At 39.9% G+C, this 24632-nt stretch overlaps 1 protein-coding gene across 11 annotated transcripts in view; it reads right to left on the bottom strand.

The window, feature by feature from the left end:
• Positions 1-24015, bottom strand: part of NAV3 (neuron navigator 3) — a 273105-nt gene extending 249090 nt beyond the window's left edge. For 6 of the 11 annotated variants that reach the window (XM_054831206.1, XM_054831215.1, XM_054831243.1 and 3 more), the window contains exon 1: positions 23335-24014. In XM_054831206.1, the coding sequence (XP_054687181.1) occupies positions 23335-23577 (243 nt within the window). In that variant the 5' untranslated portion in view covers positions 23578-24014. Of the gene's footprint in view, positions 1-23334 lie in introns of all 11 variants that reach the window. The other 5 variants (XM_054831177.1, XM_054831187.1, XM_054831197.1 and 2 more) reach the window with 2 other exon arrangements.
• Between the last annotated feature and the right edge of the window lie 617 nt (positions 24016-24632).

Raw genomic sequence — 24632 nt, 5'->3', positions numbered from 1 at the left:
GCTGTCTGAGGTACGCTACTCCGAGAAAGGACAACTGATAGAGTTTCACAGACTATTAATTTTAATCTTCCAGAACTTGCTTTCACCACTATGGCCCTAATAAGAATGGTTGTTTGCCCAAATGAACTTTTGCTTTTTTCATGGTTGAAGAGCCTGATAAAGGTGAAACATTTACAGATCTCCTATCTTTCTTCCTCTTTGGATTTAAAATAGACAGTGGTAGGTTAATAGATAAATAGAAGGAAGGTTGGAGGGAGGAGAAACAAGATAAAATTTCTAAAGAGTCTTCCTTTTCTGCTTGCTATGATTTTAATAAACTGTGACCCTATTAAAACCACCACTCCATACACTTTTGTAATCAGTTCCTTTTTTGTAATTGTGCCAGTGTTGTATCCACTGTATATGAATTCATGCCAGATAAATATGGCTATGCTTCAAGAAGCACTATTTTTCAAAGCGTTACCCTGAACTCTCTGGCTCAAGTACACAAATTTGAGGGACAAATGTCTCTGAAAAGAACAGTCTACAGCACTTCCAACCCCTCTCTCCTACATGACTCTTCTGCAGTTGTACAAAGGCCAACAAACATCAAATGAGACATGTAGACCGAAGCCAAATAATTCAGACTAAACTGATCAAGTTTACCCACTCAGTGCAAGATGTTTTTCGTTCATAAGATCTTTTTTCTTTTGTAGGCTAATTAAAACAGCTTGACTAAGACTTACTGAAATATTATGTTCCTTGCCATTCAAAAATTGTATGAGCCAACGCCAGCACTCCTCCCTGTTCGCTTTTAAAGCCATATGCACTTCTCTTAAAGTTTTAAACCTGCTTGAGGTATCCACAGCTGCTTCTAATATTCTGACCGTTAAATTCTCTTCTTCCTTCCAAACTGAATTGCTATGAAGTATGCCAAACAGTTAATATTGTTTTGTTTTTTCGGCTTCTTGCATAATGCCACCGTATTCAAACACAGGAACTGTGCAAATGCACAACTAAAACTCGTATTTCGAGATTCAAAATTGAATGGTTGTCCCTAAAAGCTGTTCTTTGCCTATTTAGCTAAGCATTGTTCATGTTGGTATTATGTACAACTTTTACCATGTATAGGTAAAATAATGAATACTCAACTATACATATATATATCTCTAGGTTTGAAAACCCCAAAATAAAATGCCTCTTTGGTATTTAAGGTTTATCCTGGTAAAAGAAAAGAGAGAACAGTTTTGCCTAGCCTTTTTTTGGTATCACTTGTCCTGTCTGGGTTTCAGACTGCTTAAGGAATTTGCTATTGATTTGGACAAATACAACAGGAAGAACGAGGCTTGTAGGTTAGTGATATAAACTTTGCAGATAAGAGTTTTCTCTTGTTACTGCTCTGGAAAATATTTGACTTTCCACAAGCCAGATACTTTCTTAACTTTAATGAAGTCTAGCTAAATTTAGAGTGTGAATTTTCCCTCAACAAAGTCTGAGATCTTCAAGATTCACAACAAAAATAAGAATCACTCTATGACAAGTATATAAATAAGAAAATACACAAAGACTTTGAAAGATGTTTTCAGGAAATCTGATAAATACCTAAACAGCTGAGAGAAAGACAGAAAAAATCTGAACTGTAAAACCTGTAGAGACTACATATATGTGCAATATATATATGCGTATGGTCATACAGATACATATACATCTCCATATATAGTGTGGATACTGTAGACAGACAAGACAGCCTACAATGAGGGAGAGGGAAAATAGAGTGTTTTTTTTCTCCTTACACATATACTTCTCTGACACGAGATTTTAAATTTACTTCCTAATGCAAATAGGATTATGGTATTTTATTCCATTCATGTACATACCTACCATGCTGGCTAACATGAACCAAATCTGAAGAAAAGTGAGAGTTATGAAAGTTTTAACATTCTTTTTTTTTTTTTCCTTACAAATGGAAATAGGCAGCCAGGTTAAAACAAAACAAAACAAAACAAAACAAAACACAAAACCCTCTCAGTGAAGATTGCAGTGTGAGGTCATCCCTGGTTAGACTTTAGATATGAGCAAGTAATCACCAAAAAGCACAAAATAATAAGAAACCAGACTCCCCCACTGTTTTCATGGGCAACATGTTTTATAAAAATGTATCACTATTAGAGAGACTATGACAATTTGAAATAATAGAAATGAGTAATGGGGAAAAGGTGCTAACTAGCTTTATAAACATCATATATACATTGTGAGCTTTGTAGAACCTCAAACTCTTACTGGTTTAACTATCCTCAGATAAGTCTGTAGCTGAAAGCTATATTTTAAAAATGTACATGGAAACCATATTGTCTTATTACTGTTTTGAAAACAGCTAATCATGCTACTACTGTGGTATCTTGCAAAGCACCAATGAGTGCTTACATACTAGCTAGGTATGACTCAAACTGCGAAGACTGGAGTCAATCACCTTCCCATATGTTAAGGACCCCACAGATATAGATTATACTGTCAGAGCAATTTTCACTGGCCTCGGGAAAAGAAACCTGCTCCAACTGACACCATCTCTAGTCCTCCAAACTGTCCAGAGCCTCCCATGCAGAAGCCCATGCCAGCAAAGTTTCCCACAGCCCTACTTGTCAGGAGCAGTCTAACAAGGATTGGAAGTGCAGCGTAAGGAAAATGTTCATCCCCTGAAGGCAAGGGAGGGAGGGAGCATGACTCATCTGGTGCTGTTCCCAAGTCATCCTCGCCAACCAAACCAACAGCTTGCTGATGTGCTTCAGAAACCGCCCCATCTAGCTTTTCCAGAGCAAAAGAGATGGGACCACAATCAGGGTTTTTTTGTGCAAAGACAAATGAGCAGTCAAAAAGGACATCCTCCTACAAAGAATAGAGCGGCTGGTTCCATGCTGTTATGTAGACCATGAGATAAGGTTTCATTATGCTGCGTGTTATAGCCCCTTTCCTTAATTTGTCAAGAAATTATCAAGTTTTCTTCATTTCATATAAACACCAGCCAATGGAAAAGTAAAAGAAAAAAGTTCTTTTTTCTTGTTTTTGGTGGTAAATGTTGATAGATGGTTCATAGCATGTTTCTGAGACAATCATTGATAAGAGTTTTTTAAGAAACATAGAGGAGGAGCACAATAAGCAAAATATATTATATTTACCTCATTGTTTAGTTAGATCCTGATTCTAATTAGGTCAGTTATACAAGTGTAAAACACTCCAGTAAATGAGTGGAATTACTCCAGTACACAATCAGATAAGAGTCAAGCTCTAATTTCCTTTTCAAATGTCTACATAGCATTTTTCAGCATTAACATCATAAGGTCTGTAAGTAGCAATATAGAAAGAGTGGGATCTTGCACGCACATGGAGCGACTAGAAAAGTTGCTGGATTGTGTCTATGCTACTCTCATGGCACAGACTGTGCGTGGGAACCTTTCTGTTGAGTGCTGGCATGCACAGCCCTATCCCCTGTAGCTGTGATCCCCTCCAGTCTCCTCAGGGTCCCTATCCTCCCTCCCTGCGCACCCCTCCTAGCATCCCTTTTATTAGCTTTACCCTTACACGTTGTCAGCGAAATCTTTGGGAGGGACATGCTAGTTGTAAGCACAGTGACTCGCAGACACAGCACAGAGTAAGATAAGAGAATTTGTACTAATTTTCTGCTTTCTCTGCTTCTTCCCTCCTGTGGAGTTCAGAAGAAAAGCTCTCTTTCAACGAGAAAGTAAAATTGCTGGCTGCCTGGTCAAGCAAGTGAATGCAGCGACTGTGGCATTTGTGTTGCAGCCATTTTCATACAAACAGTTCCAGATAACTTTGCAGTATCAGCCTCAATGTGTACTTTGTTTGGGAAAGATTCCCCTAATCATCAAAGCACTGCATAAAAAACAATCATAGCAATTAGGGCATGCCAAATAGAAGAGACAGCTGTGAAGAATTTTTTTGTCCATTTCTCTGAACATCCTTCCTTTGATTCACTTGAGTTGAGTTCAAATTTCTAGCCTTTAACTTCAAGCTCTTTCAAACAGACAGAGCCCTTACATATCTATCAACTGCTAACACTGCTCCACTGTCCGCAGAGCAATAGCAGGGCCTCGCTCCTCACTCATCTGCTCCTCTCCCAAACGTACACGCTTTCTTCGCCCCATCCTTAGGGCACTGGAAGTCTATAAGGCGCTCTCTGCCCCCTCCGAAGAGCAATTTCTGCTGCAGTATCTGACAAGAAATAAGTTAGCTTACTACAGCAAGGCCAAGAGAAGTTCACCATTTAAACATTTATGTTCTAACATAAACATAGTTTAAAAATTCTATTTATCTGTGAGCTGTTTCCCTCTCTCCTCACTTATTTAAGGCTGTTTTTACATCAATCACAAGTGTTTTAGACTGGAACCTAGATCGCTATCCCACTTGCTCAGCAAGCAAGCATCACTGATCCTCATTTGAGTACTTGGACTTAATAGCTGGGAAATCATAAGATGGTAGAACATACACGTTTATTTTCAACTGAACTGCATGCTCCATTTTTATCTGAGACATTGTCAAATTTATTATCATGAAGCTAAAAAATGTAAGTTCTTTAGCCCTGAAAAGTTAGTATGGAAGAACCATCAAAAAACACCCTGAAAACAGGTACAATAGAAGAAGACTTCACACAAGAAGAGGAGTCCTTTAAGAATAAGCTGTGCTGTACAATAGCTCTACCACAGCTGCCACAACGGACGGGAAGTGGAAAACATCACTGGTTTCACATAAGCAACCAACAAATTTCTGAGGAATTGTAAAAAGGACTGAGTTCAGCCTGCTACAATTTAAATTAAGTTTGTGGTTTAAAAATTATTCCAAAGAATGCTAAAATATTAACAGCTTGGTGATTTGCTTTTCTCTGAGTTAAACTGTTTTATTCTCATTTCTAATGTAATGGGAGAGACAAGAGACAATTAACATAGTATTACGTACTTTCTTTAGGATGATGTGTAGTGTTTCGTGTGATTGAGAAGCTACAAGAGGAACATGTCAGGTACAAATGGTGAGTAACCTCCATTGACCTACAGGCTGGCTAAGTTATTAAAACTATTGATGTTAATAAACCTTAGAGATGATTCTTTTGGAACTACCACAGATTCTTTGGGCATACAAACTACTCCTAAATTAACTGATTTTTGTAAGATATTTCAGATTGGACTCTTCAGCAACAGTTTGATTGCACTGAATGGAAGTGTAAACAATCCTTTAAAAAAGGATAATAAGGCGAGCAGAGTGAGCTGCTAGAAGCAAGTCCCATGTTTAGGAACAAAGACCCATATTCATTACACCTAACTGTAGGTGCCAGTTTGGGAACTAAATTACCACAGGTTCTCTCAATACGCGATTGAGAAAAAAGCACCTCCTGAGGGTGATACAAGTGTAGGGGCATCTTTGCAGGTGTCTCTCTGCTGCCTGTGAAAGAGCTTGAAGTGACAGATACTGTATGAAATTAATCAGCAAAATTCTTGTCCGTCCCCTTGGTGAGATAAACCCAGTTATTATATTATGTTCAGACCTAGAAAGTGGCTGTTTCAGAGAAAATAAATAAGCTATGAGGATGGAAAGGAAAAATCAACAGAACGCGTTCCTAAAAGAAATTAGCACAAATATAAAAAAGATACAGAAAAGATTGGGATTTAGATTTTTAGATGTATCTAGTGAACTTGACAGCCCCAAATTTTAGTTTGTCCAGCTTGAAAGTTTTGAAAGGAAATTAATTTCTGTGAAAAAGGCGGTACTTTGTAAAGACCTTAAGAACTCAGAGACACAAATCAGTCACCCCTTAAATAGGCCTACTTCCCATGTGTCTGTAACACCGATACATCAAAGTGTTTATATTTTTGGATGGCAGGCATTTAGCTACCTTTTGCCCTCTATTTTGCAGGATATTGTCCTAATTTGCCTGAAGCCTTCTCTTTCTTACTCTGGTTCTACATCTGTGTTCTTGGGGCTGCCTGGTTTGAAATAAGAATGGCAGCAAGCAAATTGTCAGCACCAACACACATCTGCTGGGCACATTCCGAACAATCTGCAGATCCCTGCTAGCTAAGACAGCAAGCACAACGTCCAAAGTGAAAATAAGCAGACTGGTTAGACAGGTGACAGTTCCAGTGCTTTCCAAACATTTCTACTTCAAGATAGTTTGCCAAGCAAAGTAGCTTACAGCTCGAGAGGGGATTTACCAGAGAGATTACAGTGACTGCAGCCAAGGAGCGGCACCCTTTGCAGAGTACACATCCAACTTGATTAAGGCTGCATGTAGCCCTGTCACTTGCTATAAGCCTTCCTACTTATTTCAAGTTGTTAAGCAGCAACCACAATTCCTTAATGCTGTCCTTCCCTGTAAGCGATGGCTGTAGCTGTTACAGCGATGTCGTTCCATTCCTAACAAGAAGAAAAATTACTGACATGAGGGAGGTTGTAATCATCAAGAGAAAATTTCCTAAAACTATGTATGCAATACTCTGCAAAATTATAAGAAATCCCATTTTTCTACTGGCTGAATTACTCATTTTCAGAACTTGTTTCTTTAAGTACATGAGTAGTTTCTAGATTAATGTCACCCGTCTCTTCAGAAATGGAGGAGGCAGTCTAATGCTGGCAGCTGAATGCAAGTGCTGTGCAAATCTGCCATGAGATGCTGCTGATAGTAGAGAACTTTCAATATATCTGCAAGTACACCGATTGCCCACCAACTCGTTAAATATTTCTCCCTGTGTGTACACGTAAGGCCTATGTCTGTATACACAGAGTTGCACTGCCACATATTCAGTAAACTAATTCATTATAGTAGTTCTGCTAATGATCCATTTCACTATCTCTACCATCTCTGTAGCACTGAGCAGAAAGCTGTGAGAATACATCAAAGTGAAACACATCTCCTTCACAGAGATATCTCCATTTCCTATGCAACTGGCTCATTTTAGTATTATCTTTGCTTGCTCATCACTCCTCCTCAACACTTTTCAGGGACTTTCCATAACTTTGTATCACCAATCTGTTTTAAGAATCAAAAAAAGGATGCCCCTTTGATAAAAGCATGCCCAGATGCATCACCCTTATCAGAGCTATGTCTGTGATAGCTTTCAAAGTAGCCTCAAAAGATTTAAATAACGTACTTCGGAGCACACATGTACAATCTGTAATAATAATGATAACATTAGTAATAAGTACATGAAAAGAGAATATCTTCCCAAATAAAAGTTCTATGCTATGTGTAAGATTCATCTCAACTAAGTTTAGATACAGAAAATTAGGTTTTTAACCTAAACTAGATGGTTCATCCCCCCTTAATTAAGGAATAGATGTACATACCTCCAGAGGGTGAGTCATTCTACCTTTACATAAACATCTCTGAAAAGGGAAAGGAATTGCCCTCAAGAAGTATTTATCTCTACTATCTGGCTATAGTAGAAGCCCAAGCAACTAGCTCAGACTAGACACCAACCTTTTAACTGGCTATAATGAAGATGAATTCCACTGTGATCGGGGCCTCCATATGATCTCTGAAAAAAACTATCTGGACACTAACTTCTCGCCTGTGTGTTGCTGTTCTTAACCTCCAGCAGAGTCCTCCACCCTTTCCTAGTCTGACAGCTGTAACTAATATTGCTTCATTTTTCTATAAATGCAAAAATTACAATCCAGAATTAAAAACTTTTCCTCAGTTTTTGTTCTGTGCTCCCCACCCTCTGTCGATACTGGACTTCACTGATCTATGAGGCAGGAAAAAGAGCTAGGACTCTCTTGAACTTTCCTGATGTTTTCCATTGGTCCCAAGTTATTTGCAGACAGGAAAAAGCAGTCCCAAAGAGCCCGTCCCCTGTGCTCCACATCTTCTATTCATGTTGACTGTTTACCACATGCACTTAAGCCTGACCTAACAACAGCATTCAGCTATCAGGACCTAATATTACTAAACTCAAAAAGAAAGATTTCATTAAAGAAATACAACATTTCAGAACAATGGTCTACACAGACTGGACTCTTTTGGTGTGTAGAATAAGACAGAGAAGGCAGATATGGATTGGCAATAAGGATTGTGAGTGGATTTTTACTGAGCACATTTCTACTGCCAAAAGTCATTTACGGGTGGGACAGAAGGAGCCTCAATTTTAATCTTTGGAGCCATGAATGCGAACAATTCTCTATGCAGAATTTATGAGCTGTTTTACTTATCAGTATTTCCTCAGAGTTTTCACGCAGTCAGATTGATTACCCTTTCCTCATACTGTTTGTGCATACTCAAGTTTGGCTATACAGTGCATGAAATGGACATGAACTGCATACTGTACCGTACAAGGAAATTACAGGCAGTGACATGCCAATCATGTTTATTAATTTTTTGTTCAAAACCACATTATGATATCACTCATAATAAAAATCTATATTTCCAAATACTTCAGCAACAAGCATAACCTAAATATTTGGGGATTTTTTAATTAGTCAAATTCCATAGGTCATCTAAACAGACAGAATAACAGAAAAAACAGAGAAGAGTTGAGTTTTATTTTTTCTGTAACAAGCTCGGCTTTCATAGAACAATTCATTCTGAATGTTTTCAGCGCACAAAGAAGTTCTTCCCCCCCCCTTTAAATCCATAATCATGAATAACAGTCTCAGATTACCTGATTATCAGAAAATACCAGTCCTCTGGCATGAAACAGCTCAGGATACCAACATAGCCTAACCTTCCCAAAAATGAGGCCTTTGTCCTGGACCTACAATGCACTGCATTTTATTTCAAGAATCTCTTTCCCCATACGGTGCTAGGGATCCTGACACAGACTGTAGCTTTGCACGTGACCAGCAAAGCACCCACAAAGTAATCGATATACAATTTGTGTGACTCAAGCAAACTGGGAACAGTACATCGACACATCTGTAGACAGATAAACTGCCTTCCCCAAGTAGCAGCACTAGCAGTGGCAGTTTCTGTCCAAGTTTACTTGTAAAACCTTGTTATAGAAAGTCTGGCAGAGATGTTAATCACATTTCTCAAAAAACAACTTCACCCTGGGCCTGACGGTTACTAACCAACTACAGGATGGATTTCTTGAGTTATGAAGAAACCTGACTATAGAGATTTTAATCATATATATCTTATTGGAGTTTAGGTTTTGACTGAGGCTGCAATACTTCAAGAACAAATATGTGTCTGTGAAGCATTTAAAAATGAACAAATGTAAAAATTTAAGCCAAGATATTTCTTATGTTTCATGATAACAGAATACGTTTATTGGCTATTTTATTTTACTTGCCTACCTAATCATGACATTAGATACCCTTTAATACAGCAGAGTAATAAGAATGAGTTACAGACATAACACCCTCCACAACAGGATGCAGTTTGTTTGTTTAAAAACCACCATGCTGGTTTGTGGAAAAAGTAATGGCCTTTATGGCTTGAAAATCTATCTTCCGATAATGGAAGAGGTTACGAATTGTCTAGCCACAATGAAATGGGATGATATCCTTACTCCAGTGAGTAAATGGAGAAACTCCGGTTGATTTCAACAAGAACACAGGGAGTTCTGATTTTGGAAGGCTGATTTTGGCATGCTTCTAAAGTGAAGTACTTAAAATGATGGAGCTAACAACAGATATCTCCCTAAAGGGCATCAGGGAGATGATAAAAGCAGAGAGCTGCAGAAGAGTACAAATATGAGGTAACAAACTCCACTCTGTTTGGAAACTGAATTTGCAGTAACATAAGCATTTGTTTAACCTTCTCTGCATCCATCCCCTTGGTATTGCTGAAGCAGCTCACGTCCCAGAGGAACTGGGGGAGGCAATGCAGCCTGCGAGAGGGACAGCAGAGAGACAGACCGCAGAGCTGCCTTCCAGTCCCCCGCCTGCCATGGGGAATTTGGGCTGCTGAGCTGCTGCTACGAGGGCTGTAGGATGCACTGACTGAAACGCATGGTCTAAATGGCACCGGGGTCACTGCTTCTGCTGCTCTTGCCTGTTTTGGTATTAATTCTACAAGTAACAAAAAGCAAAAAGAAGTGGTGTACATCTCACTTGTATTACTATGAACAGTAATTCTATCCTTTCTAAGTCTTCACCAAAAAGGCAACATATATGACAGGTATATGTATATATATTTACACATGTATAATAGGTATTCAGCCAGTGATTTGTTGTATTAACATTTTCAGTTATCTCCACTCCAGTCTGTGTCTTGCTACTCTGAAAATGTTAGGGCATGTCGATGCTTCCCACACTGTAACACATCTGAAAGTATCTTAAAAGCAACTGCAGAATGAAGTTAAGTAGATGAGCACAAAAATTACTTGTTAAATAGCTCTTCTGAAGAGTTTAAATAACTGTCAAGGAGAAAAGCCCCCAACTGTACTCAAGTGAAAATGAGTCAATCTGACAAATGAAAAAGAATTGTGAAAAGATGGTGCCTTAAGTCAATACCTGAAATTGTATCAAATATTAGTTAAAATTTCATCATTCCTAAAGCTTAATTAAAACGTCCGAAGTTAGTTGTAGAACAGAGCTGATGCACTTAGGTTTTCTTATTTTGTAACAGAATGTCTACTTAGATATCTCTATTAAATGTTTCAACACTAAAAATTAGTTATAAATCACACAGCCAGTGATAGAACCACACAAGCCATACCAAGACATGGCCATCATCTTGGTAGTGACCAATTTCTTATACTTTGCCTTGTAGTGGAACTACATGGAGTAATACCCCAAACTTTTCTAGGAGATCCAAAATCTTTTGTTGCTCTGGAAATGGTAGCAATAGACTATATTGTGTGTGTATATATATATAGTATGCATATATATACATTGTGTGTATATATACATATATTGTAAAAAGCCTCAACTCAGTCTTCAGTTCAGGTTAACTATTGCATTCACACAGAGTTTTGGAAGAAATGGACTGAATTACAAAGACAGGTTTGCTAATAGAGCAGAAACCAATATTCACCATCCAAAAGTAAGTTCTTGGATATTCCACTGATTTATGGCTCGATCAAGATACATAATATTTCTAGCTAATCAATTAGGTCAAAATAACCTGTTTATGTCATAACTATGTTGTGAATCTTGGGTCGTGAATCTTGTCTCTAAATTGGAGAGACATGAATTCAATGGATTGACCGCTCAGTGGGGAAGGAATTGGCTGGATGGTCGCACTCAAAGAGTTGTGGTTAATGGCTCCATGTCCAAGGGGAGACCAGTGACGAGTGGAGATCAGGGGTTGGTACTGGGACCGGCACTGTTTCACATCTTTGTCGGCGACATGGACAGTGGGATCGAGTGCACCCTTAGCAAGTCTGCCGATGACACCAAGCTGTGTGGTGTGGTCGAGATACTGCAGGGAAGGGATGCCACCCAGAGGGACCTTGACAGGCTGGAGAGGTGGACCCATGCGAACCGCATGAAGTTCAACAAGGCCAAGTGCAAGGTCCTGCACGTGGGTCAGTGCAATCCCAAGCACAACTACAGGCTGGGCGAGGAATGGATTGAAAGCAGCCCTAAGGAGAAGGACTGGGGGTGTTGGTTGATAAAAAGCTCAACATGAGCTGGCAGTGTGCGCTTGCAGCCCAGAAAGCCAACTGTGTCCTGGGCTGCATCAAAACCAGCATGGCCAGCAGGTCAAAGGAGGTGACTCTGCCCCTCTGCTCCGCTCTCATGAGACCCCACCTGGAGTATTGAATCCAGCTCTGGGGGCCCCACTACAAGAAAGACACGGACCTGTTGGAGCGAGTCCAGAGGAGGGCCACAAAGATGATCGGGGGGGATGGAGCACCTCTCCTATGAGGACAGGCTGAGAGAGTTGGGGTTGTTCAGCCTGGAGAAGAGAAGGCTCTGGGGAGACCTTAGAGCAGCCTTCCAGGACCTAAAACGGGGCCTGCAGCAAAGCTGGAGAAGGACTGTTTACAAGGGCATGGAGTGATAGGACAAGGGGTAATGGCTTCACTGTGAGGGTGGTGAGGCACTGGAACAGGTTGCCCAGAGAGGCTGTGGATGCCCCCTCCCTGGAAGTGTTCAAGGCCAGGTTGGATGGGGCTTTGGGCAACGTGGTCTAGTGGAGGGTGTCCCTGCCCATGGCAGGGGGGTTGGAACTAGATGATCTTTGAGGTCCCTTCCAACCCAAACCATTCTATGATTCTATGATTCTATAATTATCAGTGCAATTATAGTGCAAAGGCCACTGAGCTCCTTAAAGATATGTCACTGTTGAAAATACTCACTTCATTGTTATTCAAGCTGAAATTTTTAATGGGAAGTGAAGGAAACTTTTGTCCCTTTAGACTGAAATGTGACCACTATCACTCTGCCTTTGCTGGGATTTATATCAGTATTTCACAATGAGATCTTACAACTTCTCTCAAATTAAATGAGATCACCTCCAATGTTCATGAGAAAAGGGATCAAATTTTCCATAGATGCAAACATGTCCCTAATCCCCTTGTTTTTAGGGAGTCTGAGTTCTCCAGTATCTCTTTTGCTGATCTGAATCTCCTGTATTATATTCTTTTTCTGCTGCCAAATTCCCTTTAAGAAATGTTTTTGAATGACAGTGTTTAGTCCAACACACCGGTTCCCAATATGCTCAGTCTTGTGTGCTCCCTTCTCTGAAACTTCCTTTGATTTGCTTTTTCAGCTTCCCTCATGACTCTACATCTTCTATGCATCATGTTCACAAATGAGGCAGAATAACCCAGAAAAATCCTGCACTGACATGTGGGGCCCTGGGAAGAAAGCCTTGTTTTCGTTTCCACACATTTTTCTTTTATTCCCCACTCTCTTGTGCTAATAGGTTATCTTATAAACCAAAACGCTTTAAGGCTGTGACTGACATAGCTGTCCTAGACTGGAAGGGCTTCTTCACCCTCATTCATTGGTGACACAACCACCAACGCATCCCAGTTGAAGAAACTTAGTTCTTGCTCAAAAGCAGGCAGCATCTGAAAGTTTTGCAAATTAGACTGTATTCAAAAAAATGCCTCTGGAGATGGCATCACCCATGAACAGTCTGACTGTCAATGACTACACAGAGTTTCTCTGGAGAGCAACCTGCTACTTAGATTTCAGCTAATAATACAGAACGATACCAGTCTTCTGTGTGATGCTGCATAGATGTAAACAGCAAAGATGCCATTATTCTCTTCTTACTTTTTTAAAAGTAGCTAATTAGATTGTGTCTTCACTATTAAAAAATAAAATTAAATAGTACTTAGCCACCGAACATCTTTACTCTAAAAATAATGGCAGTATTACCATCTTACATATGGGCTGAGTTCAGGGAGGTACTTGATAGAAACCAGAAGTGGAACTAGATTGTGGCTTCCCATGCTAGTTGCTAGGCCCTACTCCTTCTCAGAAGCATTTCAAAAGCAGATCTGAACCTGCAGCTCTCAAGCTTTCAGACTTGTGCTGCTCCTTCATGAAAAACAGATTCCTTCAGCTCTTCCTTCCAGCTCTCTTGTCTCTGGCTGGTGAGCTGGCCAGCAATGACTAAAGCAGGCAGACTGATCAGCTGAGGCAATTTCTAAACTCCTTTTGAACTTTTATTTGTTATTTCACATTCTTATTTAATGCCTATTTATTTCCACTACAGAGACAGCTTACAAAAAAACCTCCAAAAAACAAAAACCAAAGCAAAACAAAAACATACCCCAAAAGAAAGCAAACAGTCTGTTTACTGCATAGCTGTTTTGCCAGGAAATCCCATTGTTGTAGTGGTGAGTAAAAGTCCTGCACCCTGACTTATGTCTTACTCACCCTAAATCGTGTATGAGCCATGCAGCCTTTCCTGATTAATGAAAGTGCTCACATGTTTTACAACACTTGCTAGGAAGTCATCTTTCTGTGCATGACCACTCTAATTACTAAGCTGCGATGGTTTTACACATGCCCTGTGAATCAAATCCTGATGCACAACAGGAAGTTTGCGCTGCCAAATCTTTTGGAGTTTAATGCAGCATCAACATGATACAAAGCCAGGTGTTCAAATTGTCAGAGGGAGATGTTTTGAAATGGAAAACACAAGAGAGAGCTCAACATCTATTTTTGTTCTAGCTTTTCGAATTTGCTGCAATTCACTAATTGGAGAATTTCACCTGAATAAAATATTTTTAACTACTGTTGAGAGATATATAGAAAGATGAAATGCTTTCCACTGTATTAAGATCAGAGGGGCAGAGCAGTACAGGAGGGTTTACAGGAAAATAAATATAACTAAAAGATGCCAGACCAAATGTCATGCTGAAAGTAGGTTAGGACAATACTAATATTATACGTGGTTAACTTGTCTCATGTTTTATGCAGAGTTAGTACAGACGTCTAGTGGCTGGCACCTTCTCAGTTTATATATCCAGAAATACTACGATCCAGCCCTAACCACTTTAAAATTATGCTTCCCTTTGATTTGCTTATTTTCCAAGTTCTCTCAACTTGGTTTAGACAGAACATGCACAAGAGCCATCAGAAATCTGCACATCTTACACGGGGGAATTACCCCCTCACATTTACCAGACAAAACACTTTGCATTCCTTTTCTGAATTTTAAATAAGTTATGCTATTTTTCAGCCAACATCCTCTTGCCAGTAAAAACAAAAAAAGAAAGGTTTGTGACCTTAAAAACATCATGGGCAAGTGAAGATTCGCACAAAATATTCCACTAGTAGGTTTGAGAATAGATAGATGCTTCCTCCTCTTCCAGCTTAATCCCCAAACACCCTCACTGTCAAAAGGCTATTGTTAAGGCATGGGCTTCCTCCAAGACCACATCCTGTGAATCAGGTCAAAGTGAAACACAGAGCTGCTTGAAATGAACTACTCTTTGCGTGCCCTGTATGCAAGTGCAAGAAAAACTATGTGACTCAAAAATTAGTGTACTAGAGAAAAAAATAGATAGTGGACCTAGACCAGAATGAACACATAGTTAAAAAAATTAGCAGTTCTCATTTGTAATCGATGGCCTTATGATTTACTAAATACAAGAGTTTCTGCTACTAGAAACTAGTACAGTTTATTCAGAGGCAGAAATGAGGACCAAAAAAGTCATCTCTCCATAAAAAAGGCCTGCTTTTATTCCGTAACTATACTTCCCACCTCTTATTTAGTAAGTGAAAAGCCTATCAACAGCATTGCAAACAGGACTGTTGATGAGTGTTATACCACTCCACAAAGGGCACAACGTATTCTGCATCTCTAATAAATTGTGGCAGAGTCTGTGTTGATCAGATACATCAAAATCAAAGAATGTGGCTCCGGGAGTAAAATTCCAACTCCAGCTCGGAGCTGGGCCCACACCGATGCTAGCTGCTGATATTGAAATGAAGAAAAAGCCGAAACTGTCCTTATGAAGCGAGCAGGAAAATAACTCATTATCTGGATGTTTTATTCTTAACTGATCCTTTAGAAAAGACAAAGGATAGGTTTGTGGTTATGATGTGGAGACTGGGACTCAAGATATATATGACTTAAAATTCCTAGTCCTGCCACAAAGTCCCAGCCTGAGTGTGGGAAAATCATCCATTTCCCCTTTAATCTCTCCTCTCCCTCCGCACTGTTGGGATAATATTTTTCCCTTTCTCCCACACTCTATATAATAGCACCATACATTCTGTAAGGCTGCGACTAACTTCTGTGCACATGCACACTACCTGTTGTGATAAGGCATCAATCTAGTACAAGTTTCTAGGATCAAGGTCTGGTTGAAACTAAGAAAAAAATCCACAGAAAGTACATTCTCATATGGTTTACTTCAGGGAAAAGTGTTTCAGCTAAACCAAAGTTCCTCATCTTGGTGGTACACCTCACTCTGCTGGGTGCATTGGGATGCTCCTGTCTTCTAGGGAGCAGTCTGTACAGCCCCTACAAAATGCAGCCCGCCGAAATATTCACTGCAGTGCTCCTGAAGGGATTTGTAAAGGATCACAGAGCCCTAAATTGAATTAGGTTCACAGGGATTCTGTGTTCCTCGTTATAAAGCAAAGAACTGAATCGCTGAGAGTCACTCCTCTGCCAGACCTCACAGGATCTTGAGGCATGAGGGCACTCCAGTATTGATATCCTATACGTCAGGGAAATGGGTGTTTCCAAGCAAGCGACTAGCTGGCTGGTCTCCAATGGTTCCCTACCTGTGCTTTAGGGAAACCACACTGGAACTGCAATACTTCAGTGGAATGCCCCTGGAAACAGCCATAGCATACAATGGCATTTTTTCTAAGGTAGCAAAGCTGTCTCCAAAGGGAGTCCTTACATCTCTATGGCACTGTGGTTCCCAGAGTAGCATGGTTTCATTACCACAGACTTGCACTCAGCTGAATCAAGGAACGAGAAAAGAGAACGAGAAGACCATCAGGATGCCCACTGAGTCCTCTGCATGAGGAAGGACCAGTGCTAGTAATGCTATGAATGGCAGGTGTACACACATTTGGTTTTTAAAATACTCCAGTGATGGAGATACTATACCTTCTGCATGCAAAGCATTCCTCTGTTTAACTACTATTACTGCTGGGAAGTTTTACTAAAGCCTAACTAAAACCTCCTGGGGTGTAATATAAACCCCTTATTTTTATCTAGAGATGGAGACCACTTATCTCCGTTTATGGTCATGGAGAACAGATTACCCCAAGCGGCTGCAAGGGTGGTGCACCAAGCAAATGTTGCTGGGCTGCTTCAAGTTCTGGAGCTCTGCTGGTGCATCCACAGTGCATCAACACTCAGACACACTCCCATTTTCAAGGAAAGGATTTTTTAATGAAAATGTCTTTGGTCAGGAAATCCCCAAGCAGCTTCCCTAGGCACAGATGCCATACAAAAGAGTAATTGTTTTCTGCTGATGCCTAATACCAGCTCGCAACACACAAATTAATATGAAATACATTGAGTTCTATGTTCCTATTTTGTGAGAGAAATAAAACAAAAGCAGTAGAAAGGTAGGCAGAGGTCTTAAGCTTGGGTTGGTAAATATCCTCCTATCCATGATCCCAATTATGAATTACAAACAAAAAGCATCTTTCAACCTACACTTAATACAATTGGCACACAAATACAAAAGCTTTGAGAGTTGCATGTTGTGTTACTGTACATTTATCTCAACTATATGAAAATGTGCTTGGTACAGATGACTGGAAAATAAACATGTAACAGTGAAGTTGACTCCAAGCTCATACAGCATGAGGGTCTTAAATCAGCTATAATATAGCGTAGACAGATGGTGCTGGATACATAAAGCACATTAAAGAGGCTGTTATCTGTTTGATAAAGAAATAATTCAGAGCACAAGGCAAGAAGCTGAAATTGCTGACAATCTGAACTCCTGCCAACTGTCCTGGCTTCAGTGGGGCTGTGTGAATTTTAAACACACATAGTCCCAGGTGTCAGCAGTGCCGATTGAAATTTCTGGCAGCTAGTTCAGTGCTTTTGAAACAATGCTGGCTTCCCATCACTAGCAGTCACTATGGGGAGAAGATAGGCGGTCTCTGGCTGCTTCTGCTGCCCTTTTTGTTGCCTTGGCTGTAGTGCTATAAATGAAACACTCGGCACAATGAGCAGCCTCCTTTCTTGCCAACCCACAAGGCAGACATCTCCAATGCACTAGCACTGAGAAAAGGAAGGGTATGACAAAATGGGGAAATAAACTAATTTATTTATGTTCCCTAGATTCAGTATGTCAAGAAACTCGGTGGAGCTTGGCCCTGAGAGACTGGACAAAAAGGTATCCAAGAAATTGAAAGGTCAAAGAGATGTGGGATTGCAACAGATGCTCTGCTTGGGAGAGATTAAGGAAATGGTGGGGAAGGGTCACACAGAACCCAAGTAAATGGTGTGGAAGGGTTAGCTGAGGAAAGATGGAGATATGGAAGTCGTTCATGGCACACATCTGGTTTTCCAATGTGCACAGTACTCCCGTTGGCGTGAGCAGGAGCTCCACCCATGTACAGAAAGCAAAAATATTTGTCTTGAGATCTGTCTGGACAGAGGAGCCTAGCCGTTCTCCAAGTCTGGTGTCTGGTGACAAGCAGGAGTTACCACATCACCGACAAACTTCTGATAATTGCTGAGGAAAAAATGGGAAGTTTCCATGCTCATTCCAATGTCCTACTACAACAGAGTTGGCTGAATGACACTGGAAGCCCTCTGACCAAAACTGAGGTGCAGTAGTGTGATACTAAATGAAATGGACCTCAAGAGTCACTTTAATAGCAACAGTATGTGGTTTTGCCTAATCACATCAAAGCATTTAGCTTTCTTTTGTGACACTGACATTAATTTTAGATTACTTTAATGATGATCACTTGGTACAACTAAGTCTTTCAGACCCCATTCTTTGTTGGCCATGCTCCCCTGGTCAGGAACATCTATTCTTCTCTGTTCTGCTGATTTTCAGACTGCTTCCTCCACCTTACTGCTCAGACTTCTGTGCTCTACAGAAGCAGCCAGCCGTGTCTCTTTCCTCAGGTGGACACATCATATTCTTTAGTATTTCTTCCAAAAGGCCTTGCAGTGGATCAGTTTCCTGAGTTCCCCTGAGATCTTCCTGTCTTAAAGTTAGACTGTTTAATGATGAACTTGGTGGGGCTGGACCCCTCTAAGGGAGATCACAAATTACTGTCCATGCATCCTCTGGATACCAGTATCTCCAAACTACAAGAATCTTAATCTAAACCCCTAAAGCTGAAGTTTCTAGAAAAGTTGTAGGTTTACATATGTCTCCTGGATCAGTTGTAGAGCCTGACTAGCACTTTCCAATAATGAACAGTGATATGAAAAATGTTGCAGTCATGACAGAAGACTTGATTAGTGGATACAGAGAAAAATAAGTCATATGCAGAAGCCTGTAAAGATGTCTGCCAACAGGAAGGAAGAAGCAGATAAAACAGACAGCAACAGCAGATAGCATGGACTAAGAGAAACTGAAAACGAGAAGAAAAAAGAAAAAGAAATAAGATAATATGACAGTAAAGGAATGAATTAACTCAGGGAAGAAGGCTAAAATCTTATCATCCAAGTCATATAACCGAAGCACTACAATTAATATATCAGAATCAGCTCAGAGAAAATTCAGTTTGCAAGCATAAATGATGGTGAAGTGCTCTTGAAAGAGGAAAGTTTGATGATGAGAGGAAAACCCTAGGAGCATAAAGCAGAGCACTGCAAGGAGCAGCCCCAGAAAGCCAGGCCAGAAGACCGACTTGCCTAGCAGGGCTGCTGGCTCCCAGCAGCTGCTCAGCTTTGTGCCAGAGAAGATTCGTGGCAGTGTCCGTGCGACTGCACCATCGAATGTGTGAGAGCAGCTGAAATCAGTCGTGGTCACCTGGAGTATACGTTACTGCCATTGGCATTTTGCCACAGGTCAATATAGTGCCAAGTTATCATTTTGTGACCAAAAATAAGTTGGTTTTGCAAAGAAACTCTTTGTTCCTTTAGTTTTAAGCCATTGCTTCCTTTACCTTTCTACAATATCACTTGATATCTTTTCATTTTGTTACTCTTTAATAGCCCATTCTACAACTAGAACAATATCACAAGGCAGCCTAGCATGATCTGATAATTTTGGTCTCATTAATTTAGCAAGCAGTATAAAAGTGGTGGCACAGAAATACAAATAATACTGTACCCTCAGTTAGAAAAATATTACAAAAGATACTGGTGTTTTCAGACATGGGTTTGCATTAAAACACTCTATGGTCCAACTGAACAGCGAAACGCCATCTGCTTCAAAGAAAGCCAGCATTTCACCTCATGAATCCAGCAGCTGGATTCCTTTCCTGTGTACATATATAGGAATAAACTTTTGTCTATATGATACTCAGGGAAAAAGAATGTGCTCTGAATGCTTGCGTTCAAATATTTTGCATGATTATTCACATCATAAGTGTTCATGCAGTCAGTTTAAACATTAGTGGGTTTAGCAAGAAATCAGATGGACCTGTATCTGACTTAGGTACCAAAGCACAAATTATGAAAATTTTGAACAAAAGTGTAGTTGAATAAACTACACACAGAATAATTTAAATCTTAGCAACTTATTATTTGCTTTCCTAGGCTTACCTATGTTCTATCCAATTAAGAAAAAAGTTGAACGTAATCACCTCAGGCTTTTTCTACCACTTTTTATGAAAATAATAATATAACTTTTATTAAACTTCAAACTGCATCATATCCACAAAAAAGAAAACAACCAAGAGTACATGTGCGAGTGCTGCAAAATCATGTGAGATACGAGAGACGCCTAGGGAAAAGAGAACTGATGTTTGCAGCTGTATTCCTAACCAGTCTTGGCAAGGCAGTTGTGGGAGAAAGCCAACACAAGTGTCAAAAGTCTCGAACAATCAGGTGTGGTGAGACTGAAGGCTATAGAGGAAACAGCTGGGTGGCAATGACCTACTGTATTGACATGTATAACCCAAATTTATCTTGGAATCCTTAGCACTTATAGATAGCAACAGGATATGTCACAGTGACTACATGTGTCAATCTAAGTGCCTTCCAGACAGGATGAGAAAGCTGGTGACCCACAGTGCAGCACACGTAAAATAGCAAAGAAAGTAATGCTAAAGGCTGCAATCCAGCAGCCAAGGGCAAAAGTTAACCAGATGATTAATTCATATGTTCCATTGTCATTTGCAGATAGATATCCATCATTTTTCCCTCAAAAATCAGTGCTGCCTTATATCCAATGATGTAACATCAGCATAGGAGCAGTATGCTATATAGGCAGATTTTACTCTCAGTTGGAAACTGAGACTACGTATTCATTACATTTTGATTGAAAGACCTTTTATCTGATCAATGTTATAAAGAAACATTCCCAATGTATGGCATTGTATACCACAGAGCCACGTAGGAATATCACGTGTTTGATTAATATGTTTGCTAACCAAAGAAATCAACCAAAAGGCAATTGAAAACAGCACTCACAAATGGTCAAGCTTTAGGACAACACAATCTGTAATGCAGAACTTGCATCTGCTTAGCAAACCTGAAGAAACATTAACCCTAACAACTCCCTCAAATTTGTGCTTAGAACTACTGCTTAGATAACCTGGACATACTGCTGAGGCTACCCAGCACTGGGAAGCAGGGTGGCGTGGATGTCTATCACTGATGAACGAAAATAGCATTCAATACTGATACTTTGAAGTTTACTAGTAAGAAAAGCCTAAAAATAATTTCTTCGTCATAAGCATCCGCCTTATAGCCCAAATTACTTTGGCAAAAAGATTTCATGAAACTTGCTTAAAAGGTGAATAAAAGAGCATCCTTCAAAAAAAAACGTGCCTGGAAGAAAATTGGGCAAAGGGCTGCCACTTAGCTTTACTGGGAATGTTGGACTTGTAAGGGGGGAATACAGAAAGGCTGCAGAAATTAGTAACTTCTTAAATGCTCAGCACTTCTGTAAATCCAGGTGACCAGGGGAGGTTTTCAGACCATCAGGTGCACGAACTGGCCTTACTCTTTAAGGATGATCCTTTAACAGTGCTCAGCTGCCTACACTGAGAACAGAAAGAGAGAGATGTAACAGCTGGTAGGTTGTTTTTTGGAGGTTGGTTTAGTTTGTGTGTGTTTCTTTAAAAAAACAGTCTCTAAGAGTACGAGTATTGTCAAACCCATGAAACATGAAATGGCAAATTGGGATCACAGTTTGGGTCCATCTAGCCTGTTACTTTACTAGCTAGCACTTCAGCAGTGCTCGGGACCAGATGCCTTGGAAGGATGTGACTCCCATTAGGTCTCATGCTAATCACTAATAGTTCACAAGTGTTTTAAACACTGAAGGCAAGATGCTTTATATCTTTCTCCACACTTTTTTAAAGAATCAAGAAACATCTCTCAGTAGGCAATGTAACTGTATTCTTTTTTTCTGAAAATAGTAGTTGCAAATCTAATTTACTTTTCATGCAATATCCACTAAAGACAAAACATAATGAATATTTTCTATTAAAAATAAGCAAGCAAGCAAGCAGGAATTGCATTGTGTTAAAATGTTGTATTATTATTCTCATGTCAGAGAAAAGGGCTGTTCATCACTTCTGCTAATCAAGAGATGAACAGTCTGCTCCTTCTTTATATTTCTATATAGCATGTCTGAGACCACCAATGCATCATCTCTGATGGCAGGGAGAGGTGATACAAAAAAATCTAAGGGAAAAATTAAGTGACATGACTAAAATCTCATGGGGAAATATGTGGCAGGGATTAAAAAGGAAACCAAATGTTCAGAATCCCAAACCTATGCTTTAACCACAAACCCAACTTTTTTCACTAATACTGAATTAACCCAGTAACTAAAAACCAAGGAAAACCAAGTACATATATTATGTGTATCTTGCCACTTTAACAACTCTGATGACACTCAAGTGTCTTCAAACTAAGTAAGATGCAACTACAAATACATGTTTAATCCCAGTGTGGTAATCAGTTCCACAAACCAAAAGTACTAGAAAAGCAAGGGAAAGTAACTTCACATAACACTGCTTGCTGAAGCTGTTAAACCACACATGCAGCCAAAGTGTACTGACTGAAAGATATACAGGAATTTCATCTACTGACAAGAAGGGACTCAATACTCATGTTCAAAGCATGAAAAATGTTCTCAACTGCAGCAGAAAGACTAGTAGCAAATCAGCAGAAGTTTTTTAATTGTTAATTAAGACTCAGAAAGAACCCCCTTACAAAAGAAAAAAACCCTAAGCAGTCTAAAAAACCATCGTGGCATCCTACTTCAGACAAGCCTTTTTTTTTTTTTTTTTTTAAATCACAATGAATCAGTGCTAGATAGGAGCTTGGAAGAAGCTATTTTGCAGAAGAGAAAAACACAGGTACTTTTCACTGAGAAGCTGTTTTTCTGGTTCAGCAGTTCTGCAGCAGGAGTAGCCAGATCATTTGAAAAGTGAAAAGAAAATCAATTACTTGTTTTTATTTTAAAAGAGCCTCCCTGTGGGAATAAGTGTGGGCGTGAGAGCTCTTTTTAAACTTCATAATATAACATGAAGCAGCCAAGATTTTTTTTTTTTTTTTTAAGTACTGTCATGTCATTGCTCTGCTTACTGGGTGCCGGAATGATTTTTCTCTACTTATGATTCTACTGATCCTTATCAAAATGCATCTGTGAAGCATTTAAAACTAACATTTAAAAACAGAATATTTATTCAAACAGCAACACTGAGCAAAACAAATTTCCAAGGCTGCTATGTGAGTTCACTGATGACAGCAAAAGTCTGTTTACCCAGTTACCCCAGAGTTCTGCATGCAATAGGTTTCTATCAGATTTTTGTCTGAGCAAATCAACATTTTCTGAGAACTGAGATCCGCAGGTAAAGTTTACAACTAACCTTGCTATCTTCAATCTCCTGGGTTTTTCCTTGAAGCGCTCTCCTCTCTCCAAAATCACAGGTTGACTTTAACGTAAGCTGACAAGAAAGCATCGAGGTCTCCGCCCCAGTAAGCTCCAAAGCCTTCGGTGAGTACTGCTGCGAGCCGGCGGGGCCAAGGTTGGGTATCGGGAGGGCAGTGTGAACAGGCTTTGACCCTACGGCTGGCTGCCTTAGCTTGGAGGCAACCCCAAGTACAGGCATGGCTTCTATAAAAGTATCTTCTTGCTGCCAAAGAAAATGCTCCTGACCTCAGTCTGGTAGACTCCAGCTTCAGCAATTCCAGAACAAATACTTTAAACAAAAGTAGCAGTCATCTTTTCAAAAAAGTCCTAAAACAATAATATTACGAGTTTCACAAGGAAGCAAAACTTTTCCTTCATCTCTCCCCTTCTCACTCACAGCCACTCTCACGCACTGCTCAGTGAGTCAGTGGCTCTGTAAGACTAAACACTCCTTTGGGGCGTGAACTTTTCTTGAAGGTAACTGCTACAGAGCTGCCTGTCTGGGATTAAAGAACTCATAAATTCGCTTTCTCTTCTTCCTACAGCATTCTAGGTCTGTGTGTTAAGTGAGTGAAGGGCGGGAGAAAAGGAGGGAGAGAAGAGATGAAACCTCCCTGTACTCCAACTGTCAAAACAGCTCCGAGACCACAACACTGGAAGCAGAGACCTCTTCCTGACTACATAAATAACCAGCCCACATCTTAAAAAAAAACAAACCTTTTTTTTTTTCTGATTAAAAAAAAAAAAAAAAAAGGACCTGAGTAGTGGCCAAAGCAAACAGCTGTTGGAAGAGTTTTTATCCCGGAAATAATCTCAGCAATGAAGCTGTTTGTCTGATTCCTGGCTATTTTTCACTGCTGACAACCATGAGCTACGGTGTTTCATTCCCTGTTCCTCCCGTGAAATCAGGTTAAAATCGTGCAAGAGCGTGGCTAGGAACAGACGCTGAATCACAGTGTGGGTAACGTCTGTCTGTGCTATGAAAAATCCATACAAAAACACAGAGCAGGATATAGGAAAATCACGAGCATTGTTAGAAGATTTAGTCAATACAGCTTTTCAGTGTTCTTTTTTTTTTCTTTCTTGGTGGTGGTGCTAACGTCATCTATTCAATGTTAACACTTCCCTTTCTAAAAACATTTAAAGCTCCATGAAGTCCATGTCTAGTGCATCGTTTGTGCTTGTTGCTCATAGAAATATTCTTGCTGGCAACCTCAAATCCTTGTACATGGAAATACAAGACAGATAGGCAAG

The sequence above is a fragment of the Grus americana genome, chromosome 1 (assembly GCF_028858705.1).
Source record: "Grus americana isolate bGruAme1 chromosome 1, bGruAme1.mat, whole genome shotgun sequence".
Classification (NCBI taxonomy): domain Eukaryota; kingdom Metazoa; phylum Chordata; class Aves; order Gruiformes; family Gruidae; genus Grus; species Grus americana.
Note: the sequence above shows the minus strand (reverse complement) of the source record. Positions and strands in the feature narration are given on the sequence as shown.